This window comes from Salvelinus namaycush, chromosome 16 (genome assembly GCF_016432855.1).
Source record: "Salvelinus namaycush isolate Seneca chromosome 16, SaNama_1.0, whole genome shotgun sequence".
NCBI lineage: Eukaryota > Metazoa > Chordata > Actinopteri > Salmoniformes > Salmonidae > Salvelinus > Salvelinus namaycush.
Genome location: NC_052322.1, coordinates 5,720,676 through 5,740,093, shown reverse-complemented (window position 1 = coordinate 5,740,093; position 19,418 = coordinate 5,720,676). Strand labels below are relative to the sequence as shown.

Genomic DNA, 19,418 nt, shown 5'->3' with positions numbered 1-19,418 from the left:
TTCCTGTCCTGTTTCATGTCCGTTGTCTATTAAATGTTCTCCCTGTACCTGGTTCCTCTCCCCAGCGTTGATCCTCACAGGGATGTCTAAGGTGTGTCTAAGGTGATCACTCATGACTTTCATCAATTGTCGGGCTGTATCACCACCTGGTACGGCAACTACACCACCCACAACCGCAAGGCTCTCCAGAGGGTGGTGCGGTCTGCACAACGCATCACCGGGGGCAAACTACCTGCCCTCCAGGACACCTACAGCACCCGATGTCACAGGAAGGCCAAAAAGATCATCAAGGACAACAACCACCCGAGCCACTGCCTGTTCACCCTGCTACCATCCAGAAGGTGAGGTCAGTACAGGTGCATCAAAGCTGGGACTGAAAAACATCTATCTCAAGGCCATCAGACTGTTAACCTCTCTTGGGTACGTGAGACGTTAGCGTCCCACCTCTTCAACAGCCAGTGAAACTGCTGGGCGACAAATTCAAATACAGAAATACTCATTATAAAAATTCAGAAAACAAAACATATTTTACATAGGTTTAAAGATGAACTTCTTGTGAATCCAACCACGGTGTCAGATTTAAAAAATGCTTTACGGCGAAAGCATACCTTACGATTATTTGAGAACATAGCCCACTAGACAAATCATTACAAACAGTAACCAGCCAAGTAGAAGAGTTACACAAGTCAGGAATAGAGATACAATGAATCCCTTACCTTTGATGATCTTCATATGGTTGCACTCAGCAGACATTCATTTACTCAATAAATGTTCCTTTTGATCGATAAAGTGTCTTTATATCCAAAAACCTCAGTTTTGTTCGCGTTTTCTTCAGTAATCCACAGGCTAAAACGTAGTCAAAACACCTTCAGGCATTTGGAAATTGCTCCCAAGGATGAACTAGACTTGTGGAGGTCTACAATTGTTTTTCTGAGGTCTTGGCTGATTTCTTTTGATTTTCCCATGATGCCAAGCAAAGAGGCACTGAGTTTGAAGGTAGGAAATACATCCACAGGTACACCTTGTTGTTCTAGCGTTCAGTACACTTTCCAAACTCACGACGCGCGGGCAGGTCCAGCGGAAAGTACGGACGAAAAGTTAAAAAAGTTATATTACAGTCCGTAAAAACATGACAAACGAAGTATTGAATCAATCTTTAGGATGTTTTTAACATAATTCTTCAATAATGTTCCAACCGGAGTATTCCATTGTCTTCAGAAGTGCAATGGAACAGAGCTCGCTCTCACGTGAACGTGCATGGTCAGGGCATGTTCAGGTTATGATAGACCTGACTCATTCCTCTCTCCTTCGGCCCCACTTCCCAGTAGATGCATCAGACAAGGTTCTAACGACTGTTGACATCTAGTGGAAGCCTTAGGAAGTGCAACATTACCAATATCCCACTGTATCTTCAATAGGAGCTGAGTTGAAAATCGACCAACCTCAGATTTCCCACTTCCTGGTTGGATTTTTTCTCAGGTTTTTGCCTGCCATATGAGTCCTGTTATACTCACAGACATCATTCAAACAGTTTTAGAAACTTCAGAGTGTTTTCTATCCAAATCTACTAATAATATGCATATTCTATCTTGTATGGCTTTTTACTCTGGGCATGCTTTTCATCCGGACGTGAAAATACTGCCCCCTACCCCAAAGAAGTTAAATGTATTTGGCTAAGGTGTATGTAAACTTCCGACTTCAACTGTATATGTATATGTATATATTATTATTCCATTGCTTTACTTACATTTGTGTGCATTAGTTAGTTGTTGTGGAATTGTTAGATTACATTTTAGATATTGCGGCACGGTCGGAACCAGAGGCACAAGCATTTTGCTACACTTGCAATAACATTTTGTGGTCAGGTGCCACAAAAAAGGACTTATGAAAATTGCAATTGGCTCAAATAGGATGTTTTTTGATTGGGGCTGGAGTAGTGAAAGCAGACAATGACCATTTCCCATGCCATTTCCGCTGTCTAGTATCAAACCGGCTTAACACTGTTCAACGTCAGATCATCTGGTCTACTCTTTTTATTACGCTTTTATAGTCAGGGTTATTTTAGCTCGAAGCTCCATGTAATCGCCCCTTAGTAGCGTGTTAACAAATACAGCGGTACCCTGCAGGTAACCAACAGGTGCCGTGTTTGTTGCAATGCTGTCATTGGGACTCCCAGCTAAAATAAAGGTAAAAAATATAAGAGGGGTTAACTAATCTAGAAATAGAAATATTTTACACTTACCAGTCCTCTTCATATACTGTCAAATTTGGATATTTCAACTTCCTTACAAACTCTGGTCTGGATTCAATTCGGAGAAAGGAAGATTTGCGATTGAAATGTAAATAACATTTCTGATTGATCTGAAATATACAGTGTTTACCATGAATGCAGTCACCGCAAACACGGTAATATTCCCTTTAAATTAAAATGGGCTATATCGCGGATTTTATTTACTCCGGATTAAAACTAGGCCAAAATGTTTAAAATTATATTAAAACTTCTCTAAAATAGGGGGCAGCATTCGTAATTTTGGATGAAAAGTGTGCCCAAATTAAACTGCCTGCTGCTCATGCCTAGAAGCTAAGATATGCATATTATTAGTAGATTTGGATAGAAAACACTCTGAAGTTTCTAAACCAGTTTGAATCATGTCTGACTATAACAGAACTTATTTGGCAGGCGAAACCCCGAGTTTTTTTTGAGGTCACTCTTTTCAATGAGTTTTCATTGGGAATCCAGATTTCTAAGGGACCTTCTTGCAGTTCCTATCGCTTCCACTTGGAACCAGTTGGAACCAGTTGGAACCAGTTGGAACCAGTTGGAACCAGTGTTTTTCTGGATCAAACGCGCCAAATAAATGGACATTTTGGATATATATCGACGGAATTAATCGAAACAAAAGGACCATTTGTGATGTTTATGGGACATATTGGAGTGCCAACAGAAGAAGCTCGTCAAAGGTAAGGCATGAATTATATCTTTATTTCTGCGTTTTGTGTCGCGCCTGGAGGGTTGAAATATGATGGTCTGTGTTTGTTTGCTATCCTCAGATAATAGCATCGTTTGCTTTCGCCGTAAAGCTTTTTTGAAATCTGACACATTGGCTGGATTCACAACAAGTGTAGCTTAAATTTGTTATATTGAATGTGTGATTTCATGAAAGTTTAATTTTTATAGTAATTTATTTGAGTTTGGCGCTCTGCATTTTCACTGGATGTTGGCCAGTTGGACCCGAGCGTCCCACATATCCCAGAGAGGTTATTAGCATGAAATTATTGCATGTCAGATTGTCCAGTTCACTAAGGATCTATCATGGTCCACACACACCAACAGAGTTGTGAAGAGGGCACGAAAATGCCTCTTCCCACTTAGGAGGATGAAAAGATTTGGAATGGGGCATCAGATTCTCAAAAAGTTTTACAGCTGCACCATTGAGAGCATCTTGACTGGCAGCATCACCGCTTGGTATGGCAACTGCTTCTCATCTGACCGCAAGGCACTACAGAGGCTGGTGTATACGGCCCAGTACATCTCTGGGGCCGAGGTCCCTGCCATCCAGGACCTCTATACCAAGCGGTGTCAGAGGAAGGCCCTAAACATTTTCTAAGACTCCAGCCATCCAAGTCACTATTCTCTCTGCCAAGTCTGGAACTAACAGGACTCTGAACAACTTCTAACCCCAGACCATAAGACTGCTAAATAATTAGTTAAATAGTTAACCAAATATAATAATGTTATACATCAATATTAGCAGAACATATGACCCTTTCAGCGCTAACTTTTTTTACTCATCACATACAGTGGGGCAAAAAAGTATTTAGTCAGCCACCAATTGTGCAAGTTCTCCCACTTAAAAAGATGAGAGGCCTGTAATTTTCATCATAGGTACACTTCAACTATGACAGACAAAATGGGAGAAGAAAAATCCAGAAAATCAAATTGTAGGATTTTTAATGAATTTATTTGCAAATTATGGTGGAAAATAAGTATTTATTATCCATCCTGTTGCCTAGTCACTTTATTCCTAGTTATATGTACATACCTACCTCAATTACCTCGTACCCCTGCACATCGACTCGGTACTGTGACCCTGTGTATTATGTCACTCATTGTGTTTATTATTACTTTTCTATTAATATCTTTCTTTCTGGATTGTTGGGAAGTGTCCGTAAGTAAGTATTTCACTGTTAGTCTCCACCTATTGTTTACGAAGCATGTGACAAATAAAATGTTATTTGATTGTGGTGATGTGTCAATAGATTCATATATTGTCACGTTCCTGACCTGTTTTCCGTTGTTTTTGTATTTGTTTAGTATGGTCAGGGCGTGAGTTGGGGTGGGCAGTCTGTTATTTGTTTCTTGTTTAGGTTCATGGTTAATTAGCTTTATATGGTTCTCAATCAGGGGCAGGTGTTTGACGTTTCCTCTGATTGAGAACCATATTAAGGTAGGCTGTTCTCACTGTTTGTTTGTGGGTGATTGTCTTCCGTGTCAGTGTTTGTACCACACGGGACTGTTTCATTTGTGTAGTCTGTTCCTGTTCGTGCGTTCTTCGTTGTTTGTTAAGTTCTCATGTTCAGGTCGGTCTACGTCGTTTTGTTATTTTGTAATTTATTCAAGTGTGCTTCGTGTTCGTCTTGTCTAAAATTCATTCATTGTCTACACACCTCGCTGCGTTTTGGTCCGATCCATGCTCCTCCTCGTCTGAGGAGGAGAACGACTTAGACAACCGTTACATATATCTATTAAGACATATAGCCATGAGACTTGAAAATCTTAGCCTACCTGACTCAATAGATTTATCAGCTCCATCCTAATAGCTCAGTGTGCTAAGTACAGGCTGGGAAGTGGTAGGTCATAGGTTCAAATCTCATTCATGACCTTTATGAAGCTATAACTACAGTATGTTGGGGCAATAGCCTTAACATATTATGATGTAAGTAGATTAGAGTTTGCTATGTTTATGTTAGGTAACTTCTTGTAATAATGTTACACTATACATCAATATTAGCAGAACATTGCAGTAATGTTTTCAGAACCACATCAATTGTCATTGATGTATGTTCTTAGAACATTATTAGAACATAATGTTAAAGAATAACTTAATGAGAGTCCTTGGCAGAGGGTTATTCAGTCATTTGTGGAGATGTGTTGGGCAACATCTCCATAAAGATAGTGTAATGTTCCCATATTGTTTTGTCATAGCCACTTCCATTGTATTCAGGTAATATTGCTGAAGAACAGTTGAAGTCGGAAGTTTACATACACCTTAGCCAAATACATTTAAACTCAGTTTTTCACAAATCCTGACATTTCGTCCTAGTAAAAATTCCTTGTCTTAGGTCAGTTAGGATCAACCCTTTATTTTCAGAATGTGAAATGTCAGAATAATAGTAGAGAGAATGATTTATTTCAGCTTTTATTTATTTCATCACATTCCCAGTGGGTCAGAAGTTTACATACACCCAATAAGTATCTGGTAACATTGCCTTTAAATTGTTGAACTTGGGTCAAACGTTTCGGGTAGCCTTCCAAAAACCACACTGAGTCAGGTTTGTAGGCCTTCTTGCTTGCATGCGCTTTTTCAGTTGTGCCCACAAATGTTCTATGGGTTTGAAGTCAGGGCTTTGTGATGGCCACTCCAATACCTTGACTTTGTTGTCCTTCAGCCATTTTGCCACAACTTTGGAAGTATGCTTGGAGTCAATGTCCATTTGAAAGACCCATTTGCGATCAAGCTTTAACTTCCTGACTGATGTCTTGAGATGTTGCTTCAATATATCCACAAAGTTTTCCTCCCTCATGATGCCATCTATTTTGTGAAGTGCACCAGTCCCTCCTGCAGCAAAGCACCCCCACAACATGATGCTGCCACCCCCGTGCTTCATGGTTGGGATGGTGTTCTTCGGCATGCAAGCCTCCTCCTTTTTCCTCCAAACATAACGATGGTCATTATGGCCAAACAGTTCTATTTTTCTTTCATCCGACCAGAAGACATTTCTCCAAAAAGTACTATCATTGTCCCCATGTGCAGTTGCAAACAGTAGTCTGGCTTTTTTATGGCGGTTTCGGAGCAGTGGCTTCTTCCTTGCTGAGCAGCCTTTCAGGTTATGTCGATATAGGACTCGTTTTACTGTGGATACAGATACTTTTGTACCTATTTCCTCCAGCATCTTCACAAGGTCCTTTGCTGTTGTTCTGTGTTTGATTTGCACTTTTCACCCCAAAGTATTTTCATCTCTAGGAGACAGAATGTCTCCTTCCTGAGCTGAACTCCCGGGTGGCGCAGTGGTCTAGGGCACTGCATCGCAGTGCTAGCTGCGCCACCAGAGTCTCTGGGTTCGCGCCCAGGCTGGGCTGGGTTCGCGCCCAGGCTCTGTCGCAGCCGGCCGCAACCAGGAGGTCCGTGGGGCGACGCACAATTGGCATAGCGTCGTCCGGGTTAGGGAGGGTTTGGCCGGTAGGGATATCCTTGTCTCAGTATGTAAAATGTAATAAAATGTATGCACTCTACTGTAAGTCGCTCTGGATAAGAGCGTCTGCTAAATGACTAAAATGTTTAAAAAAATGTATGACGGCTGCGTGGTCCCATGATGTTTATACTTGAGTACTATTGTTTGTACAGATGAACGCGTTACCTTCAGTGGTTTTGAAATTGCTCCTAAGGATGAACCAGACTTGGTTGATTTCTTTTGATTTTACCATGATGTCAAGCAAAGAGGCACTGAGTTTGAAGGTATGCCTTGAAATAAATCCACAGGTACACCTCCAATTGACTCAAATTATGTCAATTAGCCTATCAGAAGCTTCTAAAGCCATGACATAATTTTCTGGAATTTTCCAAGGTGTTTAAATGCACAGTCAACTTAGTGTATGTAAACTTCTGACTCTCTGGAATTGTGATTCAGTGAAATAATCTGTCTGTAAACAATTGTTGGAAAAATTGTCAAGCACAAAGTAGATGTCCTATCCGACTTGCCAAAACTATAGTTTGTTTACAAGAAATGTGTGGAGTGGTTGAAAAGTGGGTTTTAATGACTCCAACCTGAGTGTATGTAAACTTCTGACTTCAGCTGTATTTTTAGGGAACATTATTGGAACAATCATGTCATAACATCACACCGTAACCTTATAAGAGTCTTGTGTGAATGTTCCCTGCTTGTAGTTATCAGTGTTGTTTTATCAACACTAGCAGAATGTTCCTATAATGTTTTCTCATAACCAATTTCATTGATTCCAGGCATTTTATAGATTTACTTATTATAGATTTCTGATGTATGATCAGGGAACAATTTGGAACATCATGTCCTAACGTCATACTGGAACTTTGTGAGAGTATTGCAGGAATATTCCATGCTGGTTGTTATAGGTGTTTGAATAGCATCTCCACCTCTCAGTTCTGTTTGGCTTTAGACCTCCCCCCCCCCCCCCCCCCCCCACACAAAAATATCACCCCATTTCCTAACAGCTGGCCATATTAATAATAATCCTGTCCTTTAACCCTATACTCCCCTCTCTCCCTAGATGGGTCGGATGGCTCTGGCCAATGCAGTGACTCTCAGGTCAGCATGGAGAGTTTACGGAAGTACCTCTGGGCCGACGCCTTCACCCAGCAGCAACTGGAGGCTCTGGACCGGGTGTTCGAGCGGCCATCCTACCCCGATGTCTTCTCCACCTCAGAACACATCAAACCAGAACAGGTGAGTGACAATGCCATGATGGAAAAACAGTATATAGTGTAAATATCCAAACACAACGCAGTAGGTGGACACAGAAAAGACATCTGAAGATAGAAGGAATATTATTATACACTTTGTATTATGTGTATAAGCCCCTTTTAAGTACATGGCACACTGATGTCACGCACAACTTTTGGATGAAGCAAGAAAGCAGGACCCATCCAAACCCATCATCGGTCAGCGCCACGAATAAACCTCCTAGGTTGTTGTAACCAGAGCCATAAATTTATTGGGTTGTCATACGCTTACAATGTTTTGATTATTGCTTGAACAGTCACAAACATTATATTTGGTTGTGATTTTTACAAAATACCTATTTTGGATTAAGCAATCAATCAAATAATATTTATTTATAAAGCCCTTTTTACATCAGCAGTGGTCACAAAGTGCTTATACAAACACTAAGCCTATAACCCCAAAGAGCAAGCAATGCTGATAGAAGCACGGTGGCTAGGAAAAACTCCCTAGAAAGGCTAAAACCTAGGAAGAAACCTAGAGAGGAACCAGGCTGAGGGGTGGCCAGTCATCTTCTGGCTGTGTCTGGAGTTCCTAAGAGCACATGGACATTAAGGCCAGAGTGTTCCTCATGATGTTCAAACGTTCATAGATGACCAGCAGGGTCAACTAATAATCACAGAGGTTATACAGGGTGCAACAGGTCAGCACCTCAGAAGGAAATGTCAGTTGGCTTTTCATAGCCGAGCATTCAGAGGTCGAGACAGCAGGTGCGGTACAGTGAGACAGAGAGGGAGAAAGAGGGTTGAAACTGCAGGTCTGGGTAGCACGTCCAGTGAACGGGCTAGGGTTCCATAGCCGCAGGCAGAACAGCAGAAATTGGAGCAGCAGTACAACAAGGTAGCATGTCTGGTGAACAGGCCAGGGTTCCAAAACGCCAGCAGAACAGCAGAAACTGGATCAGCAGCACAACCAGGTGGACTGGGGACAGCCAGGAATCGCCAGGCCAGATGGTCCTAGGGCTCAGTTGTTAATTAGCGAAGGCTAATTAACAACCTGTATCAAAAGCTATTTTATTGGTTGAAGTTGAAGTGTTTTTTAAGTATATTGCAGTTGTTTTGCGATGATGACACAAACATTATATTAAGCAGGAGATTCAAACGATTCATCTGCCTCACCTAAAGCCCATTCAGATTGGAAGCTCCTATAGACCACCAAGTGCTAACATTCAGTATATGGATAACGTGTGAAATGCTTGATAATGTATGTGATATCAACAGAGAGGTATATTTTCTGGGTGATTTAAATATTGACCCAATTTCATCAAGCTGCACACTCAAGAAAAATATTCAAACTGTAACTTCCCTTCCCTCAGTCAACCTACCAGGGTTATTACAAACAGTACATGAATGAAATTATCAATATGTATTGATCACATCTTTACTAATGCTGCAGAAATTTGCTTTAAAGCAGTATCCAGATCCATTGGATGTAGTGATCACAGTATAGTAGCCATATCTATGAAAACCAAAGTTCCAAAGGCTAAGCCTAAGACAGTGTATAACAGGTTATACAGAACATTTTGTAGTGATTCCTATGTTGTTTATGTAAAGAATATTTATTGGTCTGTGGTGTTGAGAATGGTGCCGAAAGAGATGGCTGCCGTTTTACGATCCCGTGACCAATTGTGCTATTGTGTATGTTTTTTTTCACGTTATTTGTAACTTATTTTGTACATAATGTTTCTGCCACCGTGTCTTTTGACCGAAAAAGATTCTAGATATCAGGACAGTGATTACTCACCCCGTACTGGAGGAATACTTTTTCTTCAACGAGTCAGACGGGAAGGATTTACTTCCGACCCCCGACAAAGCCCTCATCCCCGTTATTCGCAGGAGAAAGAGAAGGCGGTATTGGGGACGAAGGTCCAGGTGTCTTGTAAGGATCCGATGCTGAGAAGGTAATCTACCTTTACCATCTGTCCTATTAGCCAACGTACAATCAATCGATAATAAAATAAATTAACTATGATCACAAATATCCTACCAACGGTACATTAAAAACTGTAAAATCTTATGTTACCCTGCAACCAGAGGGAAAAAAACTCTAGACCACCTTAACTCCACACACAGAGACGTATACAAAGCTCTCCCTCGCCTGCTGACCAAAATTATTTCCTCCTGATTCCTGCTCACAATCAAAAACTAAAGCAGGAAGCACCAGTGACTCGGTCAATAAGAAAGTGGTCAGATGAAGCAGATGCTAAGCTACAGGACTGTTTTGCTAGCACAGACTGGAAAATATTCTGGGATTCTTCCGATGGCATTGAGGAGTACACCACATCAGTCACTGGCTTCATCAATAAGTGCATCAATGCTGTCGTCCCCACAGTGACCGTACGTACATACCCCAACCAGAACCCATGGATTACAGGCAACATCCGCCCTGAGCTAAAGGGTAGAGCTGCCACTTTCAAGGAGCGGGACTCTAACACGAAGCTTACAAGAAATCCTGCTATGAACCATCAAACAGGCAAAGTGTCAATACAGGATTAAGAATGAATCGTACTACACCTGCTCCGTCGCTCGTTGGATGTGGCAGGGCTTACAAACTATTACATACTACAAAGGGAAGCATAGCCATGAGCTGCCTAGTGCCACGAGCCTACCAGACGAGCTAAATTATTTCTATGCTCGCTTCGAGGCAAGTAGCACTGAAGCGTGCATGAGAGCATCAGCTATTCTGGATGATTGTGTGATCACGAGCTCCGTAGCCGATGTGAGTAAGACCTTTAAACAGGTCAGCAATCACAAGGCTGCAGAGCCAGACGGATTACCAGAACGTGTACTCCGAGCATGCACTGACGAACTGGCAAGTGTCTTCACTGACATTTTCAAACTGTCCCTAACTGAGTCAGTAATACCAACATGTTGCAAGCAGACCATCATAGTCCCTGTGCCCAAGAATACTAAGAACACTGCCTAAATGACTACCGAACCGTAGCATTCACGTCTGTAGCCATGAAGTGCTTTGAAATGCTGGTCATGGTTCACATCAACACCATTATCTCAGAAACCCTTGACCCACTCCAATTTGCATACCGCCCCAACAGATCCACAGATGATGCAACCTCTATTGCACTCCACACTGCCCTTTCACACCTGGACAAAAGGAACATCTGGGAGATGTGAGAATGCTGTTCATTGACTACAGCTCAGCGTTCAACACCAGAGTGCCATCAAAGCTCATCAATAATCTACGGACCCTGGGACTAAACACCTCCCTCTGCAACTTGATCCTGGACTTCCTGTCAGGCCACTCCCAGGTAGGTAACAACAAATCTGCCAAGCTAATCCTCAACACAGGGGCCCCTCAGGGGTGCATGCTCAGTCCCCTCCTGTATTCCCTGTTCACTCATGACTGCACGGGCAGGCATGACTCCAACACCGGTAGGCCTGATCACCGACTACAACGAGACAGCCTACAGTGGCTTGCAAAAGTTTTCACCCCGCTTGGCATTTTTGTTACTTTGTTGCCTTTCAACCTGGAAGTAAAATTGACTTTTTGTGGGTTTGTATCATTTTATTTACACAACATGCCTACCACTTTGAAGATGCTAAATATTTTCTTGTGAAACAAACAAGAAATAATAAGAAAAAAAAAGAACTTGAGCGTGCATAACTATTCACCCCCCCAAAGTCAATACTTTGTAGAGCCACATTTTGCAGCAATTACAGCTGCAAGTCTCTTGGGATATGTCTCTATAAGCTTGGCATATTTAGCCACTGGGATTTTTGCCCATTCTTCAAGGCAAAACTGCTCCAGCTCCTTCAAGTTGGATGGGTTCCGCTGGTGCACAGCAATCTTTAAGTCATACCACAGATTCTCAAATGGATTGAGGTCTGGGCTTTGACTAGGCCATTCCAAGACATCTAACTTCACTCGGGTAGGGGGCATTTGGATTTTTGGATGAAAAGCGTGCCCAAATTAAACTGCTTGCTACTCAGGCCCAGAAGATAGGATATGCATATAATTAGTAGATTTGGATAGAAAACACTCTAAAGTTTCCAAAACTGTAAAAATAATGTCTGTGAGTATAACAGAACTTATATGGCAGGCAAAAACCCGAGGAAAATTCAACCAGGAAGTACTATTATTTTGAAAGGCTGTTTTTCCATTGAAAGCCTATCCACCATACAAAGACTTAGGACCCAGTTCACGAGCTCTGTGGCTTCCTCCTCATGTGGCCAGTCTTTAGGCATTGTTTCAGGCTTTTACTCTGAAGAATGAGGGAGATACAGCACTTTCAATCAGTGGGCAGTGGAAATTTCCATTCATCAGCCATGCGCCTGATCGGGAACGCGCCTTTCCTGTTTCTCCTTTCCTCCTGAAGAAGCTTTTGTCCGGTTGAAATATTATTGATATATATAGCCACAAGAAGTTAAGCATTCGGATTACTGGACAAAACGCGCGAACAAAAAGGAGGTTTTTGGTCATAAAGAGGGACATAATCGAACAAAACAAACATTTATTGTCTAACATGGAGACCTGGGAGTGCCACCAGATGAAGATCATCAAAGGTAAGTGATTAATTTTAATGCTATTTCTGACTTTGACTCTCCTTGACTGGAAAACGGCTGTATGGGTTTCTGTGGCTAGGTGCTGACCTAACATAATCGCAAAGTGTGCTTTCTCCGTAAAGCCTTTCTGAAATCTGACACAGCGGTTGCATTAAGGAGAAGTTTACCTTTATCCGTATGTTTAACACTTGTATCGTTTATCAATGTTTATGATGAGCATTTCTGTAATTTGATGTGGCTCTCTGCACTTTCTCTCTGAACATAACGCGCCAATGTAAACTGAGATTTTTGGATATAAATATGAACTTTATCGAACAAAACATACATGTATTGTGTAACATGAAGTCCTATGAGTGCCGTCTGATGAAGATCATCAAAGGTTAGTGATTAATTTTATCTCAATTTCTGCTTTTTGTGACTCCTCTCTTTGGCTGGAAAATGGCTGTATGGTTTTCTGTGACTAGGTGCTGACATAACATAATCGCATGGTGTGCTTTTGCAGTAAAGCCTTTTGAAATTGGACACTGTGGTTGGATTTACAAGAAGTTTATCTTTATAATGGTGTAAAATACTTGTATGTTTGAGGAGTTTTAATTATGGGATTTCTGTTGTTTTGATTTTGGCGCCCTGCAATTTCACTGGCTGTTGTCGAGGTGGGACGCTAGCATCCCACTTGTACCAGAGAGGTTAACAGTTTCCCCTTAGTTTCCCTGTATTTAGCACCATCCATCATTCCTTCAATTCTGACCAGTTTCCCAGTCTCTGCCGATGGAAAAACATCCCCGCAGCATGATGCTGCCACCACCATGCTTCACTGTGGGGATGGTATTCTCAGGGTGATGAGAGGTGTTGGGTTTGCGCCAGACATAACGTTTTCCTTGATGGCTAAAAAGCTACATTTGTCTCATCTGACCAGAGTACCTTCTTCCATATGTTTGGGTAGTCTCCCACATGTCTTTTGGTGAACACCAAACATGTTTGCTTATTTTATTATTGAAGCAATGTCTTTTTTCTGGCCACTCTTCTGTAATGCCCAGCTCTGTGGAATGTACAGACTAAAGTGGTCCTATGGACAGATCCTTCAGGGTTATCCTTTGGTCTATTTGTTGCCTCTCTGATTAATCCCTTCCTTGAATGGTCTGTGAGATTTGGTGGGCAGCCCTCTCTTTGCAGGTTTGTTGTGGTGCAATATTCTTAAAAAAATATATAATGATTTTAATGGTGCTCCGTGGGATGTTCAAAATTTTGGATATTTCTTTATAACCAAACCCTGATCTGTACTTCTCCACAACTTTGTCCCTGACCTGTTTGGAGAGCTCCTTGGTCTTCATGGTGTCGCTTGCTTGGTGGTGCCCCTTGCTTAGTGGTGTTGCAGACTCTGGGGCCTTTCAGAACAGGTATATACAGTATATGCACGCAAGAGTATTCCCTTTAGAATTCTTTCACATTTTTTGAAACAAGTAATTTTTTTCATTTCACTTCACCAATTTGGACTATTTGTGTATGTCCATTACATGAAATTCAAATAAAAGTCCATTTAAATTACAGGTTGTAACGCAACAAAATAGGAAAAACGCCAAGGGGGATAAACTTTTGCAAGGCATTGTATAAGGAGGAGGTCAGAGACCTGCTCGTGTGGTGCCAGGACAAAAACCTCTCCCTCAACGTGATCAAGACAAAGGTGATGATTGTGGACTTCAGGAAAAAGAGGACCGAGCCTGCCCCCTTCTCATCGACGGGGCTGCAATGGAGCAGGTTGAGAGCTTCAAGTTTCTCAGTGTCCAAATCACCAATTAACGAACATGGTCCAAGCACACCAAGACAGTCGTGAAGAGGGCATGACAAAACCTATTCCCCCTCAGGAGACAGAAAATATTTTGCATGGGTCCTCAGATCCTCAAAAGGTTCTACAGCTTCACCATCGAGAGCATCCTGACTGGTTGCATCACTGCCTGGTATGGCAACTGCTCACCCTCGACCGCAAGGCACTACAAAGGGTAGTGCGAACGGCCCAGTACATCACTGGGGCCAAGATTCCTGCCATCCATTATTTTTTCACTGTCAAGATTAGCAAATTTATGCATGACAAGCCAGCAACAAACGCTGACACTACACATCCAAGTGTAACTGATCAAATTATGAAAGACAAGCATTGTAATTTAGACATCCATAAAGTCAGTGTGATAGAAGTGAAGAAAATATTGTTGTCTATCAACAATGACAAGCCACCGTGGTCTGACAACTTGGATGGAAAATTACTGAGGATAAGAGTGGACAATATCGACACTCCTATTTGCCATATCTTCAATCTAAGCCTACTAGAAAGTGTGTGCCCTCAGGCCTGGAGGGAAGCTAAAGTCATTCCGCTACCCAAGAATAGTAAAGCCCCCTTTACTGGCTCAAATAGCCAACCAATCAGCCTGTTACCAATCCTTAGTAACCTTTTGGAAAAAATGGTGTTTGACCAGATACAATGCTATTTTACTGTACAGAAATTGACAACAGACTTTCAGCACGCTTATAGGGAAGTATATTCAACAAGCCCAACACTTACACAAATGACTGATGATTGCCTGAGTGTAATTGATGATAAAAATATTGTGGGAGCAGCTTTGCTGGACTTCAGTGCAGCTTTTGACATTATCAGTCATAGTCTGTTGATGGAAAAACATATGTGTTATGGCTTTACACCCCCTGCTATATTGTGGATGAACAGTTACCGGTCTAACAGAACACAGAGGGTGTTCTTTCATGGAAGCCTCTACCACATAATCCAGGTAGAATCAGGAATTCCCCAAGGCAGCTGTCTAGGCCTCTTACTTTTTAAAATCTTTACTAATGACATTTTACTGGCCTTGAGTAAAGCCAGTGTTTCTATGTATGCGGATGACTCAACACTATCCACATCAGCTAGTACAGCGAGTGAAATCACTAAAACACCTAATAAAGAGCAAGTAATAAGTTAGTTGTAAATATTTCAATCATTCTCTAAACCCTAAACCTCAACTAAATATTGTAATAAATAATGTGGAAATTGAGAAAGTTGAGGTGACTAAACTGCTCGGAGTAACCCTGGATTGTAAACTATCATGGTCAAAACATGTTGAAACTACAGCAGCTATGATGGGGAGAAGTCTGTCCGTAATAAAGTGCTGCTCTGCCTTTTTAACAAACACTATCAACAGGCTGTAGTTTTGTCGCATCTGGAGTATTGTTCAGTCGTGTGGTCAAGAGCCACAAATGAGGGACCTCAGAAAATTACAATTAGCTCAGAACAGGGCAGCACGGCTGACCCTTAAATGTACAAAGAGACCTAACATTAATAACATTCATGTAAATCTCTCATGGCTCAAAGTGGAGGAGAGACGGACTTCATCACCACTTTTTTTTGTAAGAAGTGGTGACAGGCTGAATGCACCGAGGTGTCTGTTTAAACTACTAGCACACAGCTAGGACACCCATGCATACCCCACAAGACATGCCACCAGAGGTCTCTTCAGACACCCATGCATACCCCACAAGACATGCCACCAAAGGTCTTTTCACAATCCCCAGGTTTAGAACAGACTATTGGAGGCACACAGTTCTACATAGAGCCATGGCTACATGGAACTCTATTCCACATCAGGTAACTGATGCAAGCAGTAGAATCAGATTAAATAACAGATAAAATACACTTTATGGAACCGCGGGGGACTCTGAATAAACACACACAGGCACAGACACACATGCACATGATAAGACACACACACATACCCATGGATGTTGTATTGTAAATATGTGATAGTGGAGTAGTGGCCTGAGGGAACACACTAAATGTATTGGCTAAAGTGTTATTAAATGTAATGTCATGTAATATTTTAAACTGTATATAACTGCCTTAATGTTGCTGGACCTAAGGAAGAGTTAGCCTTGGCAGCAGCTAATGGGGATCCTTAATCAATTGAAATACGAGCCTTAAATCCAATTATAATCCAAAAGTAGTGTGAAATGCAACATGTAAATGGAGGCTTTTTTTGCTGTCAACCTCTGAGAACTCCCCTGTGTTCTGCCACCAAATTGCTTGCATTGCCCTCGTGCGGGAACGTTTGCAAACACAGAAAGGGGTCTATACTATCAAAAAGTAGGCCACCAACATAAACTTAAAGTTAAATGGCTACAAATGCATCCAGTGACATTTTCACATGCAATAGTGAATGACTGTCTATATAGCGTACCTCATTATAAAAATGTTGCAATTTCCTTATTTCACTGTTAAAAATGTTCACTGTTTTACAATTTTGTTCCCCACGCATGTATGAGCAGTTGAGGTCAAATTTCCAGAGAACGCCATTCCATCATTGAATGAGGTGGCCCACTCAAACCAGCTCCAGCGACAATATAAATCCCTAATTGCTTCCAACTTCTTATTTAAAGCTATGGGCCCTATTTCGTCGGATAACCTTTATTTACTTTCATTAAACAAGAGACTATTAGTTTCTCTCTTGAAACTCCCAGAGCTACTGCCCATGCAGCCTTAGCAGCCGTGGCTAGTGGCCTAATTGAGTTCATTTTCATCTCGGGTGCGATCGTAGCGAATTAGATCGGTGATAAATCAGGATGGGGACAGCCCCTCAGCTGGCGGGACAGGCCCCTAATGCAACTAATTACCAAACTGATTCCTACCACAAGATCAATACCAAAACGAATTGGAAATGACTTGCAATCATAAAGATTGGAGGAGAAGGTATTGAAACAAAGGAAGGAGGGGAGAGAAGGAGGGAGGAAGGAGGGGGGAGGGGGGAGAGGGGAGAGAAGCCGCCCCAGAATGGTCCAGAAAAATCTGTTTTCATCTAACGTAATATTAATCAGACTAGCCCGCTTTCATTGGAGCCTTTTTTTTCGTTATTTTCATCCCCCTCTTTCCTCCTCTTTTTTTCAACTGGTGAAAAGGTGCTTGACTATTAGGCTATTAGGGTCGTATCTGGGGTGTCTGCGTCAGGGCATTAAAAAGCAATTTTGGAGAAGGCCTGCCTGGTTGAATGGCTCTCATCCCTCCCACACTTCTGGCTGCCATGTGGCCCAGGCCACTCAGGGGCCCTCTGTGCTCGCCACTCGGCCTCCACCCAGCATTCCGCCCTACCCTCCACCCAGCCCACAGCCCATTAGCATAACAAAATGGCTGTTGTGCTCCCTAGGCCCAGTGCAATAGAGAGGAACATCCAGAGGAGTGCCAAGGAACAGTGGTAAGCAGACAATTAGAGTTGAACGGGGATAGAGGCAGACAAGGATGGGGTCATCGTTTCGGCCCCTTTGGGAATGGGGCGGCCCCCATTGATACAAACACACCCACAGACAGAGACCCACACACACGAGGGACAGACAGGAAGTCTTCCTCACCGCCTATAGAGCCTTAACCCTTATAATTGTATAATAATTCAAGGGGAATAAACACCAAACAGGAAGTAATGGCTGACTATTACTCTAAAGAAGGGCTATTGCCCATTCATAGACTGATTTAGAAGTGAATTAACCTTGATAAAACACATTCAAATACACAAAGTTCCCAAATTCAGGAACTTCCTCTCAATGAAGTTAAAAGCATCTCTTTTAATGCATGCTTTCAAGATTTAACATGTGTGGTTTTCTACAGAAACACAGTAGCCACGCTCATCTCACATCTTGACGTCGCAAACCCCTAAAATTCGACAAAAGTTTTATTTATTCATCCTGAAACTTCAAAACACGGGTTTTGATGTCAAGGTTTTTTCCTCCCCTTTTAAAAAAGCACGACCACATGTGCCTCCTGTAACAAAGCCCTGAATGTCTCCTCCCTTGACTGGTCACAGGGATGACCGCAACCGAGCACAAAGAACCAGCTGACACTCCTAGCCTTTCACTCCTTCTCGCAATCCCTCTCTCATTCCTCTCTCTCTTCCTCTCAGACATAGCCTAATGTATGCATACATCACAGGCCTTTGGTTCAAGCACGAGGGGGTCACAGCAGAATGCATAAATATTCAGGAGGAATTGCAATTAGAAGATTACAGAGGCCCTTCAGATGTGTTTATCGGTTTCTACACCTTAAAACCATTGTTGTTTAAGGATGGGCTTCCCAAATGGTCATTAGCGGTCACACTCCTTTTGGGTTTTGGCTGAAGACTTGACTGTAGTCAGAGATAGCTTTTGTTGTATTCGGTGGGTTTGACATTTGATAGGCTTTGTTTGGGTCACTCACAGGACAAGTTTAGACAGGCAGTGAGGGTGTGTGCTAGCGCTTGCATGCGTATGTGCTAAAAGACCAATGCTAATGTTGTGTATTTTATTCCACAGGCAAATGAGTCCTCTTTCCCATCCCCGAACAGCAGTCTAGATGAGACCAAACCCTGCCTATCCACCAGCGCCAGCTCAGATCTGGGCTCCAGCATCTCACAGAGCTACTCGGTCATCACAGGTAAGACATCTTGACAACTTATTTATTGGTTTATCTGGTCCCATTGAAGACTTATTGGTTTTTCATGTCCAATTGGTGCTGCAGAATAGTAATGGGTGAAGTGAGGTCCCACCCTCCTTATAATGTTAAGCACTTTGTGCATTGGAAAAGTGCTATCTAAATTCAATGAATGATCATCATAATTTAGATGGTTAAGTTGAAAAATGTAGTTTTCTTGAGTGTGAACTGCATATGTATTATTGTCTCAATTGCTGTACATGTTCTGTTGACAGACATATTTCCTTAATCCATGTGAACGCATAAACTCTTATGTGTTTATGTTTCTGGTGCGATCAGAGTGACGACAGATAGCCCTTTAGATCCTTTAGCCCTTTCACACACTGCTCCTAATTGGCTCAGATTTGAGCTCTGTATTGGCCTGCTAACAGATTGACTGGGAGCACTTCTAATAAGAGACAGCTGGTGTTCTCGCCGCGACCTGACATTGTCATCAAAGGCTATGATGCCCTGTTGATTGACAGAGGCTGGGAGAGAGAGATGCTGGGAGAGAGAGAGGCTGGGAGAGAGAGAGGCTGGGAGAGAGAGAGGCTGGGAGAGAGACAGACAGACAGACAAATAAATATTTGGATTGTTTATCCACATTTTAGTTACTTGTAGATATATGCCAAGACAACAAAAGCTTTTTGAACAATAACTTTTCCCCCCATCAT

At 42.1% G+C, this 19,418-nt stretch overlaps 1 protein-coding gene across 1 annotated transcript in view; it reads left to right on the top strand.

Moving 5' to 3' along the window:
- The window catches only part of LOC120060587 (paired box protein Pax-2a-like), a 53,270-nt gene extending 34,548 nt beyond the window's left edge, over window positions 1-18,722 (top strand). Inside the window, exons 7-8 of the mRNA XM_039009962.1 lie at window positions 7,526-7,701; window positions 18,588-18,722. Of these exons, the coding sequence (XP_038865890.1) occupies window positions 7,526-7,701; window positions 18,588-18,722 (311 nt within the window). The remainder of the gene's footprint in view (window positions 1-7,525; window positions 7,702-18,587) is intronic.
- The last annotated feature ends 696 nt before the right edge of the window (window positions 18,723-19,418 follow it).